The sequence below is a fragment of the Phyllostomus discolor genome, chromosome 4, assembly GCF_004126475.2.
Source record: "Phyllostomus discolor isolate MPI-MPIP mPhyDis1 chromosome 4, mPhyDis1.pri.v3, whole genome shotgun sequence".
In the NCBI taxonomy this organism is placed as follows: domain Eukaryota; kingdom Metazoa; phylum Chordata; class Mammalia; order Chiroptera; family Phyllostomidae; genus Phyllostomus; species Phyllostomus discolor.
In genome coordinates this window covers 52,495,765-52,521,620 of record NC_040906.2, presented here as the reverse complement: position 1 = coordinate 52,521,620, position 25,856 = coordinate 52,495,765, and the positions used below count along the sequence as shown (strand labels likewise).

At 40.3% G+C, this 25,856-nt stretch overlaps 1 protein-coding gene across 1 annotated transcript in view; it reads left to right on the top strand.

The window, feature by feature from the left end:
• The window catches only part of MYO3B (myosin IIIB), a 417,036-nt gene that overhangs the window by 120,151 nt on the left and 271,029 nt on the right, over positions 1 to 25,856 (top strand). The window contains exon 8 of the mRNA XM_036023317.1: positions 22,220 to 22,285. Coding sequence (XP_035879210.1) covers positions 22,220 to 22,285 — 66 coding nt within the window. The remainder of the gene's footprint in view (positions 1 to 22,219; positions 22,286 to 25,856) is intronic.

The following is a 25,856-nucleotide window of genomic DNA, read 5'->3' as shown; positions in this document are numbered from 1 at the left end:
TTCTCTCTTTTTTAATGACCTATAGAGGATACTGTACTGCCTATCTTGGCAGTTTTTTTGCCATACTAATAGTCTAGATAGTCAGCAGGTATTTTTTGATGTGCAATCCACATCTCTCCTGCTGCTTTTGCTCATTCAATTTGATTGTCATGATACTGATGTTATCCTGTTCATGGGCATTTCTTAAGGCCAGGAAATCACAGCATTTATAACTAAGTTGATAGTTATGGTCACATTCCATTTTCCTTAAGTGCCTCCATCTTGAATAGCCCTCTGAGTCCCAATTTTTGTAATGTGGTCGAGGAGCTGTGAGAATGCCATCTGTTTACAAGAATGGGGTCATTGACAACTGCACACTTGACTTGAAAATGGCACTGCTCCTCCAAATCAAGATTTGAGACTTAAAGAAGCTGGCCTTGGGCAGGTAGGTGGACCCTCACTTTGTTGGGATGCATGGCCATTTGAGAGTAATTGGATGGAAACATGAGCCTAGAGTGGCATTTATATAGCATTTTTATTTATTGAGTATAACCGCTGTACTCAGCTTTGTATAAAGCATGGGAGTAATAGGATCAAATTAAAGAAAACTACTTAGATGGAATAGCATGGAAGTTCCCTAATGAAGAGATCTGATAGACCATGGAATAGTCTTCCCCAGGAAGGCTGGTCTCATTGAGATGTGGTTATTTACCATGGAACCAAATAGTTCCCCACTGGATGCCTCTTAGGCCATTTTCATTTTGGTTTGTGACTTTGATTTAATTGGAAAAGTACCTCACATCTGTTGTTGACTACCTAAGTCAATGTTTTTCAAATTCTAGTTGTGGCAGAATAGCCTAGTTAGTGTATTAAAACACATATTCCTAGGCCCTGTTCCTAGATATTTTGTTTCATCAGGTCTGAGTGCTGCCTGGCTATCTCCATGCTTACCAACTTTTTGGATGATTCTGATGCACATATGCTATAAACTTCATTTTGAAAAAAACAAAACAAAACAAAACACACTGAGTTGGGCAGATTCCTGATCTTATAGTAAGCACATCTGTGGCTTTTGATTTGTTCTCTATTCTAATAGTCCACTTTGCTCCATTGCCAAAGATCCTTTCTCCTTGCAGGTAGGGTCATGTTTGGTGAGGGGTTTGAGATTGCTCAGAGGAGGGTGTTGCTCTAAGGAGCCCTCCAAGCTTGCTCAGTTTGGCCTCCTCTGCCTTTCCTCTGAGTCACCTTCATGTATTGCAGTTATATGGCATATTGACTCCTATTGGAAAAATGGGCTTCTCTGCTCAGATAAGTGTGAGGAACACTGTGAAAAGCAAAGTTAACCAGATTTTTTAACTGTAGGGTTTCCCAGAAACTTTGTCATGACAAAATCTTAACCATTTCCTGAACTGTTTGATCATAGAATTTCTCATGGGAATAGTGATTCCGGGAGGACGTTCTGAAAAACTCAGTGAGTTAAAAGCAAGAAAAATTAGTTTGTAACTTTTGCTCTTCACCCAAATAGCTTAGTAACCTTGGACAGGTTTTTTATGCTCTCCGAGTTTGTTTCCTCTTCTGTGAAGTGGGAGTAGTCACATTACTGTACCTAGATTACAGGATAATTGTGAGGATTGAATAAAATTCATTTGTGAAAGTGATTTGTGAAGTGTAATGCACCATCAATTGTCATTGGGAAACATATGAGTTGTGTACAAGTTTGGAGAGTAGAGAGTGAGCCTGTACAAAAAGTTTGTCTTTGTCTTTGCTTAGACTGACCAATGGTACTTAACAATCTGATCTTGGTTTACCAGGATTTGTCTTAATGATACAGGATTTGTCTTAATTTGTCTTAGATAACTATTAATCTTCAGAATACTGCTTTCTGAGTCATTCCACTGACACACTGATTTGACCAAAAATCCTCAGAATACTGCTTTCTGAGTCATCCACTGACACACTGATTTGACCAAATATTATAGCTCTGGATATTTTGCAGTTGATGCAGAAAAAAGATTACTAAGTGGTGACTCATGGTGAAAGAGATAGTCAAGGCCATGGGCCAATAGGATGGGAGGAGCTTGGACTGGGAAGAACCAGAACCTAGGGTGATAGTTATTGGATTGTACTGCATGAGATGGGTGACCCCAGATCAAGTTCCATTGTCTTAAGGAGTTTGAACAAACTTGAACACAAATAAGTAAAACTCATGAAAAGTGGGTTTAGTATTGTGGGTGGAAAGACAGAGCAATGTATGCCTCCACACAGAAACATTTAATAGGTAGAGTGTTATGATTCTGAGTTGTTAGTATCAGTTGGAGCCTGATAACAACTAACATCTGGGCATGAGAATCAAGGTCCAGACCTTTCAGAGAGGGGGGTCAGTAAAATTTGTATGTCACATGTTGAAGCTCTCACCAAGTGGGCTGAGCATTAGTCCTAGTGGTGTAACTTAGAGAAACAATAGAGAAACCCAAATATACCAATGGGACAAACATAGTGGAACTTTGGAGGAATGGTCGAAGGGGTCACATCAATGGGGCCCATCTCTCTTATACTAGACTTCAGAGTATGAAACTGATTACAGACCATATTTGCTGGTGATAACCAAACTCCTACATCAGCAGTAATAATAATAATAATAGAAAAGAGTTATTGGAATTTACTGTATGACAGAATTTGTTCTATATACTTTACATATATTTTCCCAATTCTCAAACTGCAGTGTAGGACATGAAAAACTAGTATTTCCATTTTATAGATGATGATTTAGAGGTAGGTAGAAGCCAACCAAGTAAGTTGTCAAAGGTCACATAATTAATAAATGGTAGTGTATAGAATTGAATTTACAAAGCTCGACTCCAGAGCTACATTCTTTTCCACTATATTAGGCTGCCTCTGTTCCATCATGACTGTGAAAAGTATATAATTGAAATTTAGCAAAGTGACTAGAGAACTCAACAGATTTGAGACTGTAAAAGAAATAATTAATGAACCTGAAGACAAATTAATAGAAACCAACTAATCTGAAGAACACAGAGGGAAAAAATGAAGAAAAATGAGCAGAGCTGAAAATACCTGTGGAATGCCATCATAAATTTCAACATCCATGTAAAGGGAATACAGAAAGGAGGTGAGAAAGGTAAAGACCAAAAAATATTTGAAGAAATAATGGGTGAAAGTATTCCAAATTTTATGAAAAACAGTCTATACAAACAAAAAGCTTCACAAACCCAAAGTAGGATAAAAACTTACATACAGTCCAGGGACAGGTTGTTTAAAGATGAAAACAAAGAGAAAATATTGAAATCAGCAAGAGAAAAACAACCAATAATGTACAGGGGGCATCAATATGATTAATGGTTTACTTATCACTTAAAAAAATGGTAGAGGACAGTGGATGACATAGTCAGAGGACTGAAAAAATTAGCAACCAAGAATTTTCTATCCAGCAAAAGATTTCTTCAAAAATGAAAGTAAAATAAAGGCAATCCAAGATAAACAAATACTGGAAGAATTTGTTGTTAGCTGACCTGCCTTATAAGAAATACTAAGGGTTGTCATTGAGGCTGAAAGGAAATGAGAACAGATGGTAACTGAAGTCCACAGGGAGAAATAACAAGCATAGGAAATGGTTAAAAGGTGGGTTAATATGAAAGATTTCTTTTTTAAAATATATTTTATTGATTATGCTATTACAGTTGTTCCATTTTCCCCCCTTCATTCCCTTCCACCCTGCACACCCTCTCCCACCCACATTGCCCCCCTTTAGTTCATGTCCATGTGTCATAAATTCTTTAGCTTCTACATTTTCCATACTATTCTTGCCTTCTCCCTGTCAATTTTCTACCTACCATCTAGGGTACTTATTATCTGTACCTGTTCCCCCTCTCTCCTCCTTCCACTCTCCTATTGCTAACCCTCCATGTGATCTCCATTTCTGTGGTTCTATTCCTGTTCTAGTTGTTTGCTTAGTTTATTTTTGTTTTTGTTTTTGTTTTAGGTGTGGTTGTTAATAATTGTGAGTTTGCTGTCATTTTACTATACATGTTTTCTATCTTCTTTTTCTTAGATAAGTCTCTTTAACATTTCATGTAATAAGGGCTTGGTGATGATGAACTCCTTTAACTTGACCTTATCTAGGAAGCACTTTATCTGCCCTTCCATTCTAAATGAAAACTTTGCTGGATAGAGTAATCTGGGATGTAGGTCCTTGCCTTTCATGACTTGGAATACTTTCCAGTCCCTTCTTGCCTGTAAAGTCTCTTTTGAGAAATCAGCTGACAGTGATGGGAACTCCTTTTAGATAACTGTCTCCTTTTCTCTTGATGCTTCTAGGATTCTTTCTTTCATTTTTATCTTGGGTATGTAATTATGATGTGCCTTAGTGTGTTCCTCCTTGGGTCCAACTTCTTTGGGACTCTCTGAGCTTCCTGGACTTCCAGAAAGTCTATTTCCTTTGCCAGAATGGGGAAGTTCTCCTTTATTATTTGTTCAAATAACTTTTGCACTTGTTGCTCTTCCTCTTCCCCTTCTGGTACCCCTATCATTCAGATGTTGGAACATTTAAAGATGTCCTGGAGATTCCTAAGTCTCTCCTCATTTTTTTCCAATTCTTATTTCTTCATTCTTTTCTGATTGGATGTTTTTTTCTTCCTTCTGGTCCACTCCATTGATTTGAGTCCCAGTTTTCTGCCCATCATTATGGGTTCCCTGTGCATTTTCCTTCATTTCACTTAGCATAGCCTTCATTTTTTCATCTAATTTGCGACCAAATTCAGCCAGTTCTGTGAGCATCCTGATCACTAGTGCTTTGAACTGTGCATCTGATAGGCTGGCTATCTCTTGGTCACTTAGTTGTATTTACTGTGGAACTTTGATCTGTTCTTCCATTTGGGCCATTTTTTTTGTCTTGTCACACCTGTTACATATGAGGGGTGGAGCCTTAGGTGTTCACCAGAGTGAGGCAACCCACATGGCTGGGTTGTGACATTGTATGTGGGGGTGGGGTCTAAGAGGGAACAATGGTGCTTGCTTTGCTGTCTGTCAGATTTCAGTCCCTTCTGCCGCTTCCCCCAAGCAAATTGGGCCCTTCTGTTGCTGATTTCTGGGTGGGTGGATTTGTGCATGTTCTAGGACCCTGTGGGTCTCTCCAATGAACTCTCCTGTAAGGCTGGGAGTCTCTCCCGGCACCTCAACCCCCACAGGTATTTTCGATCAGTGCCCTGAGGCTCTGTTTTTCATGGTGCTGGGATCCTGGGTTTCAAGGTTTGTCTGGCTCCCCAATTTCACCTGGTTTATTGGCCCACAAATGTGGGACCACCCTGTCAGCCTTGCACACAGTGCCTCACCTCATAATCACCTCCTCGCTGGGTCTGCCAGCTACCATCTGTGCACCCAGGGTCCACCCACTGCAGTCTTGAACACCTGGGATGCCTTATGCGCCAGGTGTCACCACTTTTTGTGCCACGACCCCTCTCCACCCAGCTGCCTGACTCCACCCCTCTTACCTGTCTGGATGAATGTGTTTATTTTAACTCCTTGGTTGTCTGACTTCCATACAGTTCAATATCTGTCAGTCCTGGTTGTTATTCTGTTTCTAAATTGTTGTTGTTTTTATTCTGGTTGTGCTAGGAGGCACAGTGTGTCTACCTATGCCTCCATCTTGGCTGGAAGTCCTGAAAGATTTCTTAAGTACATTTTTCTCTCAATTTCTTTAAAGATATAAGATTTCATAAAGGATAACTATCACTGTATTCTTAATATTAGACAATATTGAACTCAGGACCCAAAACATTAAATTAGCCCAAGAATGGCACTTTTTAATAGTTGCTGCTGTTTAATGAAGATATAAGAAGTATATTTATTTATGGCATCATTCTCATAGAGCAGAAACTACAAACTACAGAAAGTATAAGGAGATATACACTGGTTGCAGGAGTTATTCATTGAACTTTTCTCATTCCATGACAGACATAATACGTTAAAAAATGAGCAATCATACTGGTTTTTGTGGCGCTTGAAGTGAAGAGCATTTTATATTTTTTCTTTTAAAAGTTATCTTATTTTCCAATTATAGATGACATACAATATTATATTTGTTTCAGGTGTACAACATAGTGATTAGATATTTATATCCCTTTTGAAATGATCACCCTGATAAGTCTAGTACTCATCTGACATCATATATTGTTATTATAATAGAACATTCTATATTCTTGAGGGCCAAGTTTTTATATGTACTTTATATATTTTTAATATTAGTATACATTTATTATATATTATAGTGCATATATTATGTAAATATATAAAAATGAAAAAATATATAGACTTGCTATAAGGGCTACAAAGGTGTTCTTAAACTCTATAAATGTGAATAGTGCCAACAATATTCTCTGACCACAATGCAATCAAACTAGAAATAAACAGAGAAAACAAAAATTTCCCAAAAACCTAGATATTAAAAAAACAAAACCATCCTTAATATCTCAGGTTTAAAAGAAAATCTAAATGAAAATTGAAAAATATATACAAAACATTATTAAAATACTATGTTTTAGAATTAATGGGAACTAGTTAAAGCAAGGATTAGAGGCAAATTCATAGCCTTAACTATGTATATTAATAATCAAGTAAGAATGAAAGTAAACCAATTAAGTTTACAGCCGAAGCAATTAAAAAATTTGTTTAAAATCCCAAGTAAAATAGGAGAGAGGATTTAGTAAAATAAAAGTAAAAATTAATGAAGCAAAATATAAAAATTGGTAGAACCAATATATAAATCATTAGCTTTTAAAAATAAAAATAATATAGATGAATATTAACTAATATAATCATGAAAAAACGTTTAAACATACAAGATAAAAACTAAAAAGAGGGAAGTAACTGCAGACACAGAGGAAATTAATAGAATTATGGGAACCTACTTTGCTCAATTCCTTACAAATACATTTGAACACCTGAATGAAATGGATACTTTTTTGTATGGAAATAAAATTTAACTGAAGGAAAGAGACCAGATAGACAAGAATGAAGCATTTCCCATGAGTCAGTCACAACTAGGATGAAATGAAAGAGACTGCAGGCTTTCCTCAGGCATGGTCTGAGACCTTGAGACAGGACAGTGAAATGGGCATTGTTTCTGATGACTTTATATTATTGTATTTATTCTTCATATTTATTAATATGCAATAACCAGTAATAACTCCCAAACCTCTGGTTTGCTGAATATTCTTGTGTAACTGTGCTTGCTGGCATCATACATTCCAGCTAGAAGGAACCCTAGCAGCCCTATGGTAATATAACACAGTCCCTCCTCCCTCATCCCCCTCAGGAGGTTTTAACGGATTGATTTTTAAAAAGGAATCTGTAAAATAAATATAAATTCATTCCTCAGTATGTCTTCAGCATCCCTCTCCCATGTTTCTGTCCCTTCAAAAGGTTGCTAGGCAACCAGGTAGAAAAATAGCCAAAGCCCTTATAAAGAGAAGACATACTTACAATGTCAGAAATATAAATGTGGGCATGCTCTCTTGGGCTTGCTCACAAACTGCCAGGACTTGCAACATAATCAATTCAGAGGCAATGATTGCAATTGATTTTGAGGTTGGTGAAAACAATTGGCCATAATCTGCCCAAGGAGACATAACTCAAACCACTCAAGTGTGAGAGGAGGTGCTGCTCCAGTGGTACCTTTTGCCCTTTAAAGAGGATGAATTTTTAGCAGTTCCTGCTGGCCAGTGTCTCTGCCTAAGTCTCTGCGAGTCTATTCTTGCAGTTAGCACAGTCTCCATAAAATCTCCTTAGAGCTCACAATTGTTCATGCCCAGTTTCCCCTAGGAATTGCTGCTACATCTCCCCTACCATTTAATATATCCACTTGATTTTAAATGGAGACTGCCTCTGTGGCCATTGGCGTGTGCACCGTCTCAGGTGGCCCAGGCTCAGACTGCACGAAGGAGCTGCACAGCCTTCCTACCTGGTGTTGTGTGCCAGGGTCTGTTCATGGTGACAGGTGTTGATGTTCAGCTGTTAATTTCCCCATTAGAGACAATGTGGTAGGATCTGATGACACAATCTGTTCATCTGAGTTCTGCCCTGATTTTTCCTATTTAGAAAACATGGCTAACTTTATTGAAACAATAAAAGAAGGGATAGAGGCACAATGTGCCCTTTAAATGGTTTTGCTTTGCAAGGGGAAAAAAATCACAGCAGCCAATTTCTTTTTGTCTATTGTAAATTTATTAGCAGTGTGCCATAATTAGGTGCATGGCTTTGCCTTAGAGGACAAATGGTGCTTCTTGAACTGTGACGTTAGTCTGATTGTGGTAAAATGACCCATTTGGTTTTACCAGCTGTGACTTTGGAGGGAATGGAATGACAGAGAATGCATAAAACTCAACAGATGAGAACATTCCCAGCTCATACTCCCTATTGCTGATTATTCTGCATCCCAAACACAATGTTCTTTGGATTTGCTCCTTAATGTCTTAGTGATCAGAAGAGTATTGTGCTTAAGTTGATGGGATGTCAGAAGGGCAACTGACTTATCAAATCGGGCCCACATTTCCCCATTCATATGACATATATTGCTCTGGTAGAATCTGAAGATGTATGTTATCTGATTTGCCAAGAGGGATTCCCAAATGGGGAAGCAGGACGGTGCATGGTGGCAATTGTGCTCTTCGGGATCAGGCTGCCTGCACAGGAAGCCTGGCTGCAGCACTACCGGCTTCTGAACTTCTCTAAGCCTTGGCTCTTTACCTCTAAAACAGTATAACCTGCTTCGCAGAGCAGAGCGTATGTGAGGATTCTTAGCACAATGCTTATACATAATAAGCTAGCTCTAAGGGTAATTAAGAATTCAGACCCCCAAAATAATAAAGTGCATTAGACTCTGCAGAAAAATGGTCCAGCTTAAGGGAAAGTCATGCATTCCAGACACTTTACTTCTTCAGCGGACACAGACTTGGAACTATAGAAATGGAGAACCACAAAGAGATGAAGTCTGAGGTTATGGTCCTGTCCCCTCACTGGTCCTTGTTCTGGGTCACTTTGTCTAAGTTTCTATTCTTGCCTGCCATTTATCCCAAGTAAAGTTTTGGCCAATGAAGGTTTACAATAGGATACTCCTCAGAACATTCCCATTTCAATAAGGAACTTCTGGCATAGAAAGCAATGAATGCTAATGAGGACATTTTATACACCATGACAAAATAGGTTTTTTTAAGTGGGGAAGAAAGTTAATGTCATCTCTTGATTACCTCATAAGTGGTCCTAACGTCACAGGAGGCTGGACTCATTCAGTTGGCAGTGGCTGGAAGTTGCCTATTATGAGCCTGAAATAGAAATTTCTTAAAATCCCGTGTTTCCTCTTTAAAAAGAGAGAGAGAAAGCATTCTAACACTGCCAGCCTCTCTGTGTTTTCTCCTTCACTTCTTTCCTGCACCATTTACCCGTTTGCTTTTCAGCTCGGAATCTACCCTTCTTTGTCCTGCTTTGTGATACTGGGTGGACTCTAAACATTTCTCCTTTGTCATATGGCAGATGCTAAGTTTTGTCAGTAGAGGGCACTGGAAAGCCACTGCAGGAGAAAAGGGCCCTCTTCCTGGTTACAGTGTGCTTTTTCCCTTCTTGTTCCTGTGGTCCTGGGCTACCAGCAGCATTTGGGACATCCAAGGGGTGCTCACCCTCCAGAGAGTTTTACCAACACTCAAGTGGGCAGCTTCCCAGTGAGTCTCAAAGGCACCCTGGCAGATGGTTGCTTGTTTTCCAGCCCAGGCTTGTCTCTCCTCAGAGAACTTCACCACTGGCAAGCCATAGTTACATCCTTTCCAATAAGGTCCGAGTCTTGGCTTTGGGTTTAGGGGCAGGGGCTCTTACAAATTAGTTTTTGGCACAGGCATTCTGTCTCAGCTAGAGGTAGTAGCTGCTCCCAGTCTCTGCTCTTCCTGTACTTGTAAGAGTTCTCTTTACTCCTCAGTATCTAATCCCCTATTACAAGTTAATAAGTCTTTATATTAAATTTTCCCTGTTCAAAGTACTAGTGCCCCCCCCCCCCCACTATCTTCTGGTTGGACCCAAACGGAGAGATCCTAGAGGATCAGAAGTGATATTATGCAGATGGTGAGTTTGGGGAGGTACTGGAGGAGCTTATCTGAGCTCTTTCCCTTCTCCTTTCCCTTGAGAGTCAGCCAGACCCAAGACTGGCCAGGTAAGTCTTTCAGTTTCAGAAAGCCTATGCCTTGCAGACGGATCATTCATCTGCAAGATCAGCTCTGTCAGTAATAATGGTGTTACTTTGGATCCAATTTATTGACTACTTTATCTTATTTCTTAATTAATTCACAACCCAGGCAGGAAGAAGTCCTACTTTCTATTGTCCCCCCAACTCCCTAATTCCCCAATGATTTTTATATAAAATATTTTAGATAACTTACCACCAGAAAAAGGGATGCTCCGGGAAAGCACAGCATGTCTACCAGATGCAATCTAGCATTGCCTGTCTCCTGACCACCTCCCACGTGACCGTGATTTTCATCTCACCACATATAAAGCTATTATTTCTTAAAATGCTAACATAACTGGGGAGTGGTTCTGTATCTCCAAAAGGGTGGGTCACACCATAATGGTCATTGTTATAAGTACAATCCCACAGAACCCATGTAAATGATAAGAAAACATTTAGAAAACAACATGATATATTTGAAACATATCTCTTTAAAATCAAGAATTAACAAATCATGCATTTAAAACTGTGTGTGAAAAAAATAGACTTGTGGCTTCTACTCTGTTCATAAAATCCCACCAAAGAAAAGGGTTGTTCATCAACCCTTGGGTCAGTTCTACTTCCTTGATACATTGGACATTAACAGTTGGATCTGATGGTGTTGCTGAGTTTTTGTTGAAGGAGGAAACTGAAGAATGGATGTCAGCAAATGATCACATTTGCTCAGACAGTTAGCCACATACCACTTCTCCCCTCGATCATCTCTATTGACATAGCCTTCTATTGTCCTTGACTTTCTCCTGCACTCAGCATGCATGGCTGAGTTACTTATGTGTCCTATGTGTTTGCATAAGGAGAGTACAGTGGAGGGAAATGTACTTCATTGTGCTTTTGAGAGAAGAAGAAAATATGACTCATACCTTTTGTGAAGATTTGAAATATTGGTGTGGTGGCTAAGGATTAATAAAGCTTCATGACACTCCCCATCTCAAGCGTACGCCTATGGTAATAACACCTGACACAGGAAACGTAATGTAATCTTGAGATTCTGAGATGACCTTTGAAACAGATTCTTGCCTGGCTGAAAAGAGAGGGAAAATGAATGTCTTGTCACTTAATGATGATTAATGATTAAGAATAGGGTTTATTATGAGCCATATGATTTGATGGGGTAACTCTACATTTTAATAAGTATAGCTTAACATTGCAGATGGTGTTATTTAAGGGACAGGATCAAATGAGGTGATTAAGAATCAGAATCAAAGGAACCAGCAAGCTTGCCATTTAAGTACAAGCCTTTGCTTTTCTCATTGCTTTTAGTAACTTCTTTAGTTATTGTGGAATAAATTATCATAGGCATTAATCATAAAACCTATGCTTTTTTAGACAGTGATGATCTAAGGCTGAAATGTGACTTAGGTTCATTTTATTTTTGTGATGCGGTTCAGGACATAGCTCCAAGTACGACACCTTGGCATATTGAAGAGTTCAGCTGAAGGAATTTTGAGAAGTGACATGTGCAGGAAGGACTTCTGGCCTTCTCATGAAGCTAGTCATAAAACCCTCTTTAAGAGGTACCCTCTTAATTCCCAGAGGAGGAGAGCATCCTTATCTCCAAAGACTGAGATAATGGAGACAGAGTGGAATCTGCCTGAATGGGTCTTGCTGACTTTCCCTAGTTTACCATACTGAGCTAACACTCTTTGTCCCATCACATGTGTCCACAACTCTCCATTCTTCATCAAATTTAGCATAAAACACTCAGGTTTAACCATTTCTTTCAGTCCTTATTTCTTTATGAGGCCTCTCACACCATATAAAGCTTATATTAAATAAATAGCTATGCTTTTCTCTTGTTAATCTGCCCTTTGTTACAGAGGTACAATTGAGAACCTAAAGTGCAAAGGAAAAAAATATTTTTCTTCCCTGTATTTGTTTCCTTTCAGCACCTCTTCCTCTAGTGTTCTCCTTGCAAACTGCTTCCACTCCTCCTTTTTCCTACTTCAAAGGATTGACTCTGATTGGAAGATGCCTCTGTGGTAGATTTAGCATTTAGCATGAATGTCTTTTCCAACCTGGACATTCCACAGTGCATTGTATAGCATTGTGATTCTGATTTATATCATCTTCATGTCTGTTTTCTGATTTTAAAGAGGTATCTTCAACTATTTAATTTTTTTCAAGTGCTTCCTCTTTAGCAGAATTATAGCATATGTATGTTTTGAATAAATTTTGTTTTGTGCCCCATATGTCAAGGTAATTACCCAATATACCCACCATTAGAACCAGGTAGCAGATTCTTGCAAGTGGCAGAATGGAACCCAGCAGCAGAGGTTCAAAGCCTGACACTAGTGGAACTGTTGAGTAGGAAACACCGTTCCTCTTCACAGTGTGTTTTCTGGAGCAGTGACCCAAGAGCACCCTTCACAACCCTAAAGGGCCATTTGGCAGTCACCTCGTCCTCTGCTCTGGAAGTGCTCACTGGGCCAACTCACAAAAATGAGGCTACCAGTGTCTGCTCTCTCTGCATTAGGTTACATGGTAGGGCCCTAAATATTCACTGACAAGAGGTATTTACCATCTAAGAAACCTTTTAAAAGTTTCAAATTACATATGACATATGGCATGTGTAAACTATTTTAGCCTTCTTTCTAATAGTGAAAAACAAAACAAAACAACAGAAACTGTCTGAATATCTACCAAAGGGTGAATTGCTGCGTTGTGGCATGGGATGATTTTTAGAATGGAAAAAATTAGTACCAAAACATTTTATGTGTAGTATATAATCCCATTTCTACTGTTTGCAACTATAAATACATTGTAAATACTAATATATTATAAAATTTATGTTGTATTTATATATTTATAGCACAGCAAAAAAACAGTATATATTATATATTTATAGCACAGAAAAATAACACATAATATATTTATAGGAAATATTTAAAATGCATATAAAAAGGTCTGAGAGAATACAAGTCACACCGGCCGGAGAAGAGGCTGAGACTAGAGATGGTAGTGAAGTGGAATCTGGGGTTTGCTTTCTATGTTCCTATGTTGGGGAATTTTTTGTATTGGATGGAATCATGTATTACAGATAAATATTTCAAAATTTAAAATAATTTTGAACAGATAAGGGATGACTTAGGGAGAAAAGTCATTTTGGCTGTGGCTAGCTGGTGATCCCGAGGGAAGAGATACAGGCACGCACCTCACCATCAAGCTCATTGACGGATCTACCAACTGTGATCCAGATGGCAGCTATGCTGCTGTGATTGGTCATCTTGGAATGCTCTAATGTGCTCAAATGTCTTGCTTTTTTGTTTTTATGAACAAATAAATTACAATACCTTTAAAAAAAATCCTGGCCCAAGGACATGCTTAGGACATGCTTGTTGATTTTAGAGACAGGAGAAAAGAGGGAGAGAGAGGAGAGAAACATTGGCGCAAGAGAGAAACATTGGCTGGTTGCCCATGTACATGCCCTGACTGGGGACCAAACCCATAATCTAGGCATGTATTCTTAGTGGGAATCGAACCCATGACCTTTCAGTTTACAGGACAATGCTCCAACCAACTGAGCCATACCAGCCAGGGCTAGAATACCTTTTAAACACACTCCCAGATGTCTAGCTTTATTTTAATGATTATTAATTCATTATTATGCCTCAGTCTTTCTATCTCCTCTCTGTATTTTCCCTTTCCTTCCCTAACACCCTCCTCCCCTCACCAACTGGTTTATGTCCCCTCTGTTTAGGATCTGCCTTGAAATTCACAACTTCTCAGAAGTCTTTCTTAATTAACTCAGCTTCATTGAGAAATCCTTTAGTCAGGATCTCCTTGGTGAATGTACTTTAATGTTTGAGGACTTCATTTTGCACCTTCTGGAGGTGTTGCTTGCTAATTGGCTGTCATTTTTTTACATATATGTCCCTTAATTCATCTTTCAAAGTAATAGGCTCTGCCTGAGATAAAATATAGGGAAAAAAATGAGGCATATGGGCTTTAGAGACAAAAATACTTGAGTTTAAAACCCAACTCTTCCACTTTTTGTTGGCTATTTTTAAGAAAATGTCTTCTTTTAAGCTCATTTTTTGTCCTGCTTGTGAAAATGGAGTAACACTTCCTAGTCCATAGGATTGCTGTGATAGCCCACTATCTATGTGTGAAGCACTGGCATGGAGCTTGGTGGTAGTAAGCACACAATATATGATAGTTAGTGGTGATAGTTATTGATTCTCTTCTATCTCCAACCCACCGTGAGGTTTAAAGTCATGATTTTTTGTTAATTTTGGTTAGATATGTTCAGGGACCTGGGGACATTTGGGCTTCAAAAGTAGAAGAATGAGGCTTATGTATTGTCAATCTCAAGTTATCACTTAAAGGGACTCTTTTGCTCCTCAAACCATACTTGTTCTGTATAATTTAGTCATAATTTGCTCATATTCAAAAGAGCTGTTCCATAGTTTAATTTTATACTACTTTGGGGACCAAGTCTTATTTTGTCCTGGTATCTTTTCTTGGCTTACTTAAAATATATGTGTGTTGTGTACATTCATTCATGTAGTCATTCAGCAAACTTTGCTAAGTGCTGCTATGCTGAACACTAAAGATACACATGAAGCATGAACAGAAGCCTGCCAGGTAAAGCAAATTGAGGAGAGCACTCTAAACTGAAGGTACAGCATGTGCAAAGGTCCTGTGACATGAAAGAAGAGGACCTGCTTTAAGAGCGGTAAATACTGTGCAGTACAGTACTGTAGCTTCGGGTGAGCATGGGGAGGTGGTTTGAGTTGAGATCAGGTAGATGCACAGGCCAGACCATTTGTATTTCATGTAACAGGGTTGAGATTTCATCATGCTGTCAGTGCAGATCTACTGAAGAATTTTGAGCATAGAAATAACAATATCAGATTTGTATGTTATAAAGAAATTCCAGCTGCCAAGTGCAAGATAGATTAAAGACATAGATTCAGGCTAGGTGGGATAAAAGAAGGAGGCTGCTGGAGTTATCGTGGTTGAGATGTTAAGTGAATGAACTAGAACATAAAAGAGGGAATGGGGTCTGGCTGGTGTGGCTCAGTGGATTGAGTGCCAGCCTCGAATTAAAAGGTCGCTGGTTCAATTCCCAGTCAAGACACATGCCTGGATTGTAGGCCAGGTCCCCAATAGGAGATACACAAGAGGCAACCACACGTTGATCTTTCTCTCCTTCTCTTTCTCCCTCCCTCTCTTTCTAAAAATAACTAACTAAATAAATAAGGAAGGAAGGAAGGAAGGAATGGGGTGTTGAGAAAGAAGTTTAGGAAATAGAATTTGTAGGATTTGGTGTTTGATTGATATATTCATTTTCTATTTCTGTCATAGCAAATTACCACAAATTTAGCATTTTAAAGCAGCACAGACAGTTATATAGGTGGGGAATCTGACATGGATCTCACTGGGCTACAATCAGGGTGTCAGCAGGGCTGCACCCCTTTCTGGAGGCTCTAGGGGAGCATTGGTTTCCTTTTTATTCAAGTTTTCCGTAGCCTTTACTTCCTTGCATTTGTAGAACTGAGATCCCTATTTCCTGGCTGGGTATAAGCTGAGGCCCATTCCCATCTCCCAGAGGCCACCCGTATTCTTCGGCTCCCTTCCCCTGTCTTCCAACAATGGTGGGTAGAGTCCCTGTTATATTTTGACTCTCTCCTGCCTCTTCTTTTTTTATATCAGCCTCTCTCTTCTTCTTTAAAGGATTCAACATTAAATTGAGTCCATCAGGACAATCCAAAGCAATCCTCCATCTCCAGGGCCTTAACCTCAATCATATCAGCCAGATCCCCTTTGCCACAGAAGGTAGCATATGCATAGATTCTGGGCCTTGGAATGTGGACGTCTTGGAGATCCATTATTCCGCCTTCTCCAGTTGGATGTGGGGTTAAGAGAGAGGGTAGAACCCAAATTTCTGACTTCAACAGCCAGGTTGCAGCTTGAGGGGAAGAGAATGAGTTTGGTTTTGAGCATGCTGACTTTAATGTGCTCCTGGGAAATGGAAAGAGAACAATCTAGTAAGTAGTTAGATATCCCGGCCTGAAAGGAGAAATTGAGTCAGGAGATACAAATTAGGAAGGCTTCAACATATAGTAAGCTCTTGGTGAATGTGCAGATTGCCAGGAGAATAGGGCTTAGATGGTGCTGGGGGCCCATAGTATTCTAGGTACACCGGAGGGGAAGTGCTTTTAAAAGTAAGAGTCAACCTATATGGTGTCCCATCACAGGGTCTCTGCCTTGTGACACATTTCTTTCTTCCTACTCCACCTGGCCTATTTTCTCTTTATTTCCCAGTTTTCTGCCTGCTCATAGCTCCTGCTTCCTAAAATTTCAGCTTTTGCACTGTGCTTGGTGGCCTCTCCTGTCTGAGTTCTCATCACGGATCTCTCAGCTTCAGCTGCCATTACTAAACTGCCTATTCTCTTCTATTTTGTTTTGCTTTGTTTTTAGTTCAAAGTGGGAAAAATACTTTCCAAAAGAGAATCAGATTGACCAGTTTATTGTAAGTCACGCTGTAGTCACAAAATTAAATTAGCATTGGCTGTCCTGAGGCCAGGTGCCTGCCTAGGTCCAACCATTTGCTTCTCTATTTCAGGAACTAAAATGACTTCAGTTTGATTGTTCAGCAAATCATTTTGTTTCACAGACATTTGTGGGGAAGAAGGTTAACTTTATCTCCATCATATTTGCTGGGCCTAGGATTACGATATCAGTAATTGGCATATAATATGTTCAGGGCTCTCTTCACCATTACCCCTGCTTCTAGCCTCATATAGCTTGAATGTTATCTGTGTGCAGGAGATCTTTATAAAAACTGAATTTTGGGTCCAAAGCACAGGAATAAAATTCAGGCAGACAAAACTCAAATCTAATATAGTCATTTTTCTTCCCTGACTGATCTCTTTTCTACATTGCCTTGGTATGTTGAGAGCTGGTTATTCAGATTAATAGGTCTTCCAGCCACTCACCAGTCATACATCCTGTAGGCTCTCAGCATCCATACACATAAGCGAGTGATGCCTCTGAATCATAGCTATGTACTGACTCTCCCACCATACTCAATATAAAGCATCTCACCTCCATTTAGAGAGAGTTTCTCTGGGCAGGGTTGCAGCTTGTATCTGTAGTTTTGAGAGAAGTCAGAAAATACCATTGTTACTATTTGGTGCTTTTCCTGGATGGTGAGAGAACTAGAATTTATATTGCCAGTGGAAACAATGTACTCTAAAGCCTTCGGATTCTTTAAGACCTCAATTTACTGAACTTAAGTATGATAGATGGACTCCAGGAAAGGGGAGGCATCTACAAGGTCAAATCAGTTTCTCTAAAAGCCAAATTCCTGCCCTGACCAGTGTGGCTCAGTTGGTTGGGTGTCATCCTGTTACAGAACACAACAAAGTGGGGCCTGGACGATATACTATTATTGAAAGTAGGCCCTGGGTCTGTTATGTCCGCCGCCCGAGGAAAGACGTCTCTCAATGCCAGAGATTCGTGAAAAGGAAAGGAAATGTTTATTTAATGCTATACTAACTTAAAGTAGTGACCTAATGTCTTTATCAAAAAATCCTAAAGTCCCTAAAAACACCCACAAACACACAGTCCTTCCTTCCTTCCCCCTTTGCCCAGTCCAGAGTACCGTATCTCAGGAAAGGAAATAGAAGTCCATGGCTCAGGCAGTCCTCTGGTTCTTCTCAGTTAGTAATCCCTCTCAACTGGGAGACCTCCCTGGGTTCCCGGCACCCTCGGCTGAGTCGCCAGGATCTCTGCTAAAACCAGGTGGTGGTTCCCCCTTCTAAAGCTGTGGGGGTCCCCACTCTGGCACAGGCACGTGGTCCTCTCTCTCAGGGTCACGGGAGTCCCCACTCTGCCAGGCCACGTGGTTCTCTCTCTCAGGGCTGCAGGAAGGGAGAGTCCCCACTCTGCCAAAACTGCATGGTTCTCTCCTCCAGGGCTGCCACGTGGTTCTCCCTCTCTCAGGGCTGCAGGAGTCTCCACTCCATCAAGGCCGCGTGGTTCTCCTCTAATGGCTGCCGTGTCTGGGTTTAAATCCCCTGAGCCAATCTTCTTCTGCAGACCCATTTCCGACTCCTACACTTGGGCACACTTGCCCTCAATCTGCTGTCTTCTCCAGCTTTTCTGGTCGCCATCGTGGGTCTGGGCAGGTGTCACCCCATGTCATGGAGCCAATCTTCTCCCAGCTCCCACGCAGGCGCTGTAACTCAGGGGACCTGCCCCCCAGTCACATCTTGGAGGGGAGATCCCTTTCCATCCCCCTGGCCTTGAGCATGGCCATAGCTATTTAGCATATCTAAGTGACCAGCCAAAGGCTATAGGTATGCTAAATGACCATGCCATGGGTTAGCTGCAAAGCTGCCCTGCATGTTCTTGCTCTGTGTGTCCCTTCCCCCAACTCACACCTGTGGGGGAAGGGGTGAAGACACCTTAAAATCTCCTGGACACCTTGAGTTCTGGACCCCATTTCAAATGCCTATTTGGGCCCCCCCCTCCTTGGCTGTACCCTGTAACAATCCTACAAAGTGAAAGGTCGCCAGTTCAATTCCTGGTCAGGGCACATGGCTAGGTTGCAGGTTTGGTACCCAGTAGGGGCATGTGCAGGAGGCAACTGTTCGATGTTTCTCTCTCATATAGATGTTTCTCTCCCTCCCTTCTACTCTCTCTAGAATCAATAAAAAAAAAATTAACCCCAAATTCCTGTAATGCTGAGCTTTAAGGATATTCTCAGTGTGGGGTTCATGTGAAGCCATCAGGCATTGGCAGTGGTCTGGGTGAGCAGTGACTTGCCATTGTCCTCCTCTGTGCCCTGCTGCAGAGGTTCGGCCAGCACATAAATGGCAGCCCCATCCATAGGTCCTGAAAACAGGAAGGTACAGTGTTCTATACACGAGAGTGGACACTGGCCATCAGTTTCTCCAGTGGATCCTTGCCAGGTCATTCTCTAATTGCAGCAGAGGGCTGTCCTTCCATGCTCGGCTGGCCAATGTTAAGCCTACTGGGGTGGTTTTAATCAAGTCTGTACACTCTGTCTACAAGTGGTCATGGTTAACTGCTTTGGGAGTGAATTAAATCTATTAGACAGTAAATTGCTTAAGTAGCTCTTCTGTGTGAAACTGGCCTTAGTGATAACAGAATGAGCAGAAAACATGAGAAGAGCAAGGAAAGTTCAAGTCCTGGAGTGGGCTATAGAGATGACCTTGGACAACCTGCTTACCCAGAGGTGCCACACTGACGCCCACAGAGGTGAGCTGGGAGGCTGTGGATGTAGAGCCTTAAACACTGGATCCAGTAGGAACAGGTCAGCACAACTAGTACTGAAGCAGAAGTTATATGATCATACATTTATTATTTAAAAAGTTCTAGGGAAAGATGAAGACAAATATTTTTGAAGAGAATGAATGAGATAAAGAGGCAGCTTCTAGAATAACTGAAGGGCAACCTTCAACTGCTAGCTACTCTTTCTAGCTGAGTACACTGATAATTTTCCTTTGCATCTCTGAGTCAGATGATCTGAATGATAATTAAATTCTCATGCAGAACAGGGAAATCATACACTTCCTCTCTTATCATTTTCCTTCCCATCTCGTCCTTGCCTCCTGCTCTCCAGACTCAAAAGATTCATATGGTCTAGACCCCCAAAATACTCCCATTCTTTGACCTACCAGATATTTTTTATACCTCTGTGACTTTATACATGGTGTTTTCTAAGCCTGTAATGGCTTCTCTCTTCTTCATTATCGTAAAAAATCCAACCTAATCTTCAGGGGTCATCTCAAGTTTATCTTCTTTATAAAGTCTTTGGGATTTCCCGCATTGGATAAATTCTCTTCTTAGTTCTGCTCCCACATAACTTCATGCTTGTGCTTCTATTATATCACTCATTGAATTGTGTTCTATGTGATAGGATAATACTCTGAAATATTTTTGGCTCTATTAGGATTAATTGCATATAAGAGTGGATTAAGGAAGATGGAAGGTTTATTTCTTCTTTAAGGAAGACTGGGGGAAGCAGTCTAGAACTGGTATGGCAGCTTTGCGGTGTCATCAGGAATCTAGTTTCCTATCTATATTCTTTGCTTTCCTTGGCTCATGGCTTTCATTTTCAAGTTAACCTCATGTCCAAAATGGCTGCTCAAGCTCCACCCATCACATCCATGCTCCAGGAAGCAGAAAGGGGGAACATGAACTATGGCATGTCTCCTTTCTTTTAAGAAGACTTTCTGGAAACACCATAGAACAATTTTACTTATACATCATTCATTGCCCAGAACTCAATCACATGGCCATATCTAGCTTCAAGGAATTCAGGAAAATACAGTTTTTACATAGCAGCATTATGCCAGAATAAAAGTTGTATCATAAGAAATGAGAAAGAATGGTTATTGAGAAGCAACTTGGAATCACATCACCTGATACAGTTTTTATTTTTGGTTATTCCTATTGCTCTCATTTTTCTCCCTGTCGAAACTGGGCAATTGACAGCTTTAGGAAGGAGTTAGAACTCAGGTGAAAACAAAGATCACATATAATGGGTTTAAAATTTACAGTCATAATTCAGGTGTGTAGAAATGTAACTTTCTTCATTTCTTGAACTTGATTTGCCCACAAGTCCCTATTTTCATTAACAGCTAGAAAAAACCCTTACCATTAAAGGGGTGGGTGTGCAAAAAAAAAAAAGAAAAGAAAAAAAGAAAAAGTTTCCTTCCACCTTCTAAGTTCTTCTAGCTGGGCTAATAATCATATTAACAGAGACAGATTATTAAGAGAAAATGTCTGAAATGTATTACGGATGTACATGTGGAGGTGCCACAGGAATATGAGACCCAAGGAGGCACTGGCAGTTGAGACTTATATGCCATTCTTGACAAAGGAGAATGGGGAAGGGGTCTGGCATTTTAAAGAGAAAGCAGGTAATTTATAGGTGGATGAGAAAGAGCAAACACGTGGTAAGCAAATTTTTGTTGGGCCACCCAGAAACAGTTGGGCACAGAAGGAAGTTCAACAAACAGGTTTTGCTAGATTTCTCCCTGTCTGCCTCATGTAGTTTCTACTATGATGTCAGGGTGATGCTCCCTCCCTTTCAGCACGTCGTTCTATCTGAATTTCTTGAGGCAGGTAAAGCCAGAGGGTCAAGGGTTCTTTCTGAGTCTTTCGATTCTTAATAACAGCTCGAAATCAATATCCCAAAAAGGCATATTTGGGGGTGGCAAAACTTAGGTCCCCTTTTAAAATAGAATTTCTCTGGATAAATATTCAGTCATATTCAGGGCCTTTCCCTTCCCCCTTCTCTTGCTTCTCATCAGGAAGTGGTCTGGTTACCAGGGTCTTTCTGTACTACTTTCGTTCTCTTGGACCTCTAGTAATTACTTATGTTAGCTGTCTGTCCCCCTCTCTACTAAGAGACCCCTTGGGGTCTGAAACATTGTCTTAGCTGTTTTGCTTTCTCCACTGCTTATTGCAGAAGTTGACATATAGGAAATAGTTTAAAATGTGACTGATGAATTTATGAGTATACTTTAAATGTATCACATAATTAATTCAAATGATAATATAATGATCTGAAAATCCTGCAAAATTAAAAGTCTGTTTCTCTAAAGCCCCTAGCACTAGATTTATCGTTTTCTTATGACACCAATAATACTCAGCTCTGAATCTGAGTAGTCCTGTGCTTATCTCGCCCCTCATTAGAGTGTCCACCCCCCATGAGCAATGTTCCTGATCTATGTAACCCTCACAGGTCCTACCGAAAGCCATGGACATAGAAGACCCTGAATCGATGAAAATGAAGGGCTAAATTAATAAGGGCTGACACTTTACAATTTACCACAAATTAATGATCCTCACCCAGGAAGAAACAGAATAGATTTTATCAGAGCTATTTAGAATGGGATCAGTATATAAGTTGATATTTTTGTCTTTAATGGGACACTTCTTTTTTATAAGGAAAAAATTGCTTTTGTTTTTCAGAAATCCTCCACCTACTTTACTTCATCCGGAAAAATGGTGTGAGGAATTCAACCACTTTATTTCACAGTGAGTATTTCTTCCACTGAAAATTGCTTATCCAGCAAAGCCTTGAACAGTGATTGGAGAAATCCAAGCTGTGGAATTTACTTGGTGCTAAAAGTTGTTAGGCCTTCTAGCACTTTATTACACAGAATTTGTTCCAGTAAATGACAGAAGATGCCTCTGTAAGATTTGAAAAATAAGAAACTCCATTTGACTCCTAGCTATAATTATCCTCCTTATCACATAGGTCACACTTATCTGAGAATCTACTCTGTCCTAGGACAAATATTGCTAAATATGACGCCCACGCTGGACCAGAGGGGAGACAGAAGGTGGCAACCTTCAACAGAGGTTTCACAGTGTGGAAGCTGGACCTTGTTCCAGGATCTGTGGTGTGGGAGCAGGGCTCTAGTTCCCAAGGTGACTGAGGGGGCAAAGTAGGATCTCAGGCCGAAGCACCAAGGTGAAGAGCCCCAGCCAGGGCTTGAGGTGTGCGGAACAAGATGAAAACCCAGCTGATGGGTGATATACCTGGTGGGAGCTGTGTTACCAGGAAGTAGGCAAAATTAAATGGGACTAAGGAGCAAAACCAATACCACCAGCAATGGGGTGATGACTCAGTGCTGGGAACATGGGCTTTTGGCCAGTCCCCTGGCAAAGGACTACACTGGCCCCAAGTCTGAGGGAAATGCTCAGTATGCTGGAGGGGACTATGTGACCCTGAGCTAGGGGCCTGGTGAACTGTGAGGGCAGGAGTTTGGGCCAGGCATTGCAAGCCATATCCAGGCACAGGAGCTGAGAAAAGGTGCCTTCAGTGTCTAGCAAGGTGTTCAGAGGACATGGGAGGCAAAAAGAAGTGATTGAAAGAGCTGGGAAACGGTTAGCAGGGAAGGGTTAACACAGATTTCTCTAACATATGTCTATGTACTTCCACAAAGGCAGGGCAGTGAAGCAAACTGGATCTCTTGATCAACTTCCTCAATCAGTCACGATACAGATCAACAACCCCTTGTCTACAGTTCCAAACTCCAAAGAGCTCTGAAAAATGAAGCTTTTTTTGTACTTGAGTCATTTAGCTGCAAGCCCTGACCTTATGTAAACTTATTTGGTGGCAACACATGACCTAAACTGAAGTGGAGTTATTTATAGTTGTTATTTATCTCACTCAGTGTGAATATTCATGTGAATTGTTGCAGATGTATTAATGTGTTGGATTATAGTGTGCTGCCCCAGATCCTGCTGGGGATGTTACATAACATACATTAAATGCACTGGTTTACTTTTCTAAAATTTGATAAAATTCTGAATTCCAAAACGTATTTGGCCCCAAGGGTTTTGCATAAAGAACGTTTCACTTTCATTTCAAGTGCATCATAATTCAGAGTCCCCTGTTCAGCCCCTCCTGGACTTGTGTCATCTTCCTCAGGAGAGAGGAGCAGTCTACTGAGCACGGCCATGTTGAAATGTGACTGTAAAATTCAAGGCCAGGGGTGGAGGACATTTCCTCCCCACCTCTGTCTTCCCACTGATGTTCCTACAATGAATGCAGAATGCAAAAGTCACAAGACTAGGGTGGTGATGTTAGGCAATGTTGAGAGGAACAACAGGTATAGCAGGAGGAATGATGCTCATATAGGAGCGGAGGAAGAGCCACCTCCTAAGATTTGAGAGCTGAAGTGGGGGTAGCGGAGAACTAGAGAGCTGATGGAACCTGGGTGGCTGGGAACACATTTCAGATCAGCCCAGGGAGAGAAATATGGTGGCTACGGTTCCACTGGTTTTGTAGGCCAAGCCTGGATCCAGAGTTTCCCCTTTCACTCCATTGCTGCACACAGATGCCCTTGATTGACCTTCTCTAAACTGTTGGCCTAGAAAAACCTGTTACATATTCACAGTATGCCTTCCTATATGAAGCTCTCATGATGCCTCTAAAATGTGACTTAACTCACCAAAGTTTAGCTTCTTTTTCAGAGTAGGCTTATGTTAAGCCAAGCATTGTATTGCTTGGATGGATTTGGGAATAAAGGTATACATTGTTGATGGGGTTGGGACTGTCAGGGTTAAACACAGTGTAGAAATTCTCCTCCCAACTATTGATTTTTCTTTATGGAAAATCCTATTATGTGCCCATTTAAATCTGCTTCTGGTTTCCCTAATTCTGAGAATTCCACATGCACTCATTCTGGGCTGCTGTAGATTTCAAAAAGTCTTGATCCTAGAATGGAGGACTAGACACAGAAAACAATCATTGGAACTGCAGGGGAGGAAGTCTGAAAAGGTTCTAATGAACCAAGAAAAGTAAATAGAAATTAAGTGGTTGTGTGCTTTATTACTAATTTAAGATACAGAAAATGTTATCAATTTTCTCATTATTTAATGAGTTCTTCTTATTGGTTGTTAGTGAAAATATTATGTATTATAGATATTCATAAATTCTTTCCTGACCTCAGCCACCCAATCCTATTTTCCCCATTACATCTTAGATTCCTCAACCATGAATTCTTCTTTTACCATATTTTGGGGACTATAACTCTTAACATTAGAATCATTATTATACTTTTTATTTTTAGGTTGAAACCTGCCCACTATTCCCAAATAATGTCCTTTGGTTTTGTAGAAGAGCCTACCTACCCTAGGCTGCCATTACTCAGCCTACAAAATACAATTTAACTTTACTATTTTATTCTATTTATTCAAATCTCTAATTAAATATAAACAGAGATACTCACTGGGTTAGAAATGTCTATTTAAAAGAGATAGCCTTGGTTTGCTTTTATACTTAGTTTGCTTATATTGGGAGGGACAGGGAAGAAAGATGGAGGATTAAGACCTTCAGATTATAAACTTTTCATTATTGATGGGATTGGGGTGGGGAAGATAATTCTCTGGTCATTTCAGGAAAAGTGTTTTATCCAGATAATTGCTTTGTTCCCCTTGTAGACTGAGCTGTGGTGTATTGTATTAAAGTAAATTGGTTTTCTCTAAAGATTAAACAAGACTACAGCTTTAACACCTTCAATATCCTGTCCCAATATGACTGCTGAGCCATCAGAGAGTCAGTCAGTGATTTCCGTCCTAGCTCCATGCTAGTCACCACTCATGATTTCAACAGTGGTCTGAGGGGGCTGGCCTGGACAATTATAGCTATGTGTTGACAGGGAACCGGGTTTATGCTTGTGAGTGTGTGAGTGTGTGAGTGTGTGGTGTGTGTGTGTGTGTGTGAGAGAGAGAGAGAGAGATGAATACATGTGTTTGCACAGGATGGGAAGGGAGATGTTGAGTGCCGAGATACTGCTTAATGGTTTTCAGATTTGTTTCCAGCCTTCTTAATTTTAAGACAGGAGAGATTTTAAGAAGGTTTGAAATCCTATTAGTACACCTGTTTGTGGGTTAAGAAAAAAAAAAGTAAAGAAACATTAGCTTGTTTGGTTCTGAACATTTGGTCGTTAGTAATAATTGACTCATTTATATGTGTTAGCTATGCATTTGTCAAAGCAGGACTCCTGACAGCTTAGTCATGATACATTAAACATGATGTTCACACAAATTCTGCAGCGCTTTCCATCCATATGCGAGGACCCTACCCAGTGTTTTT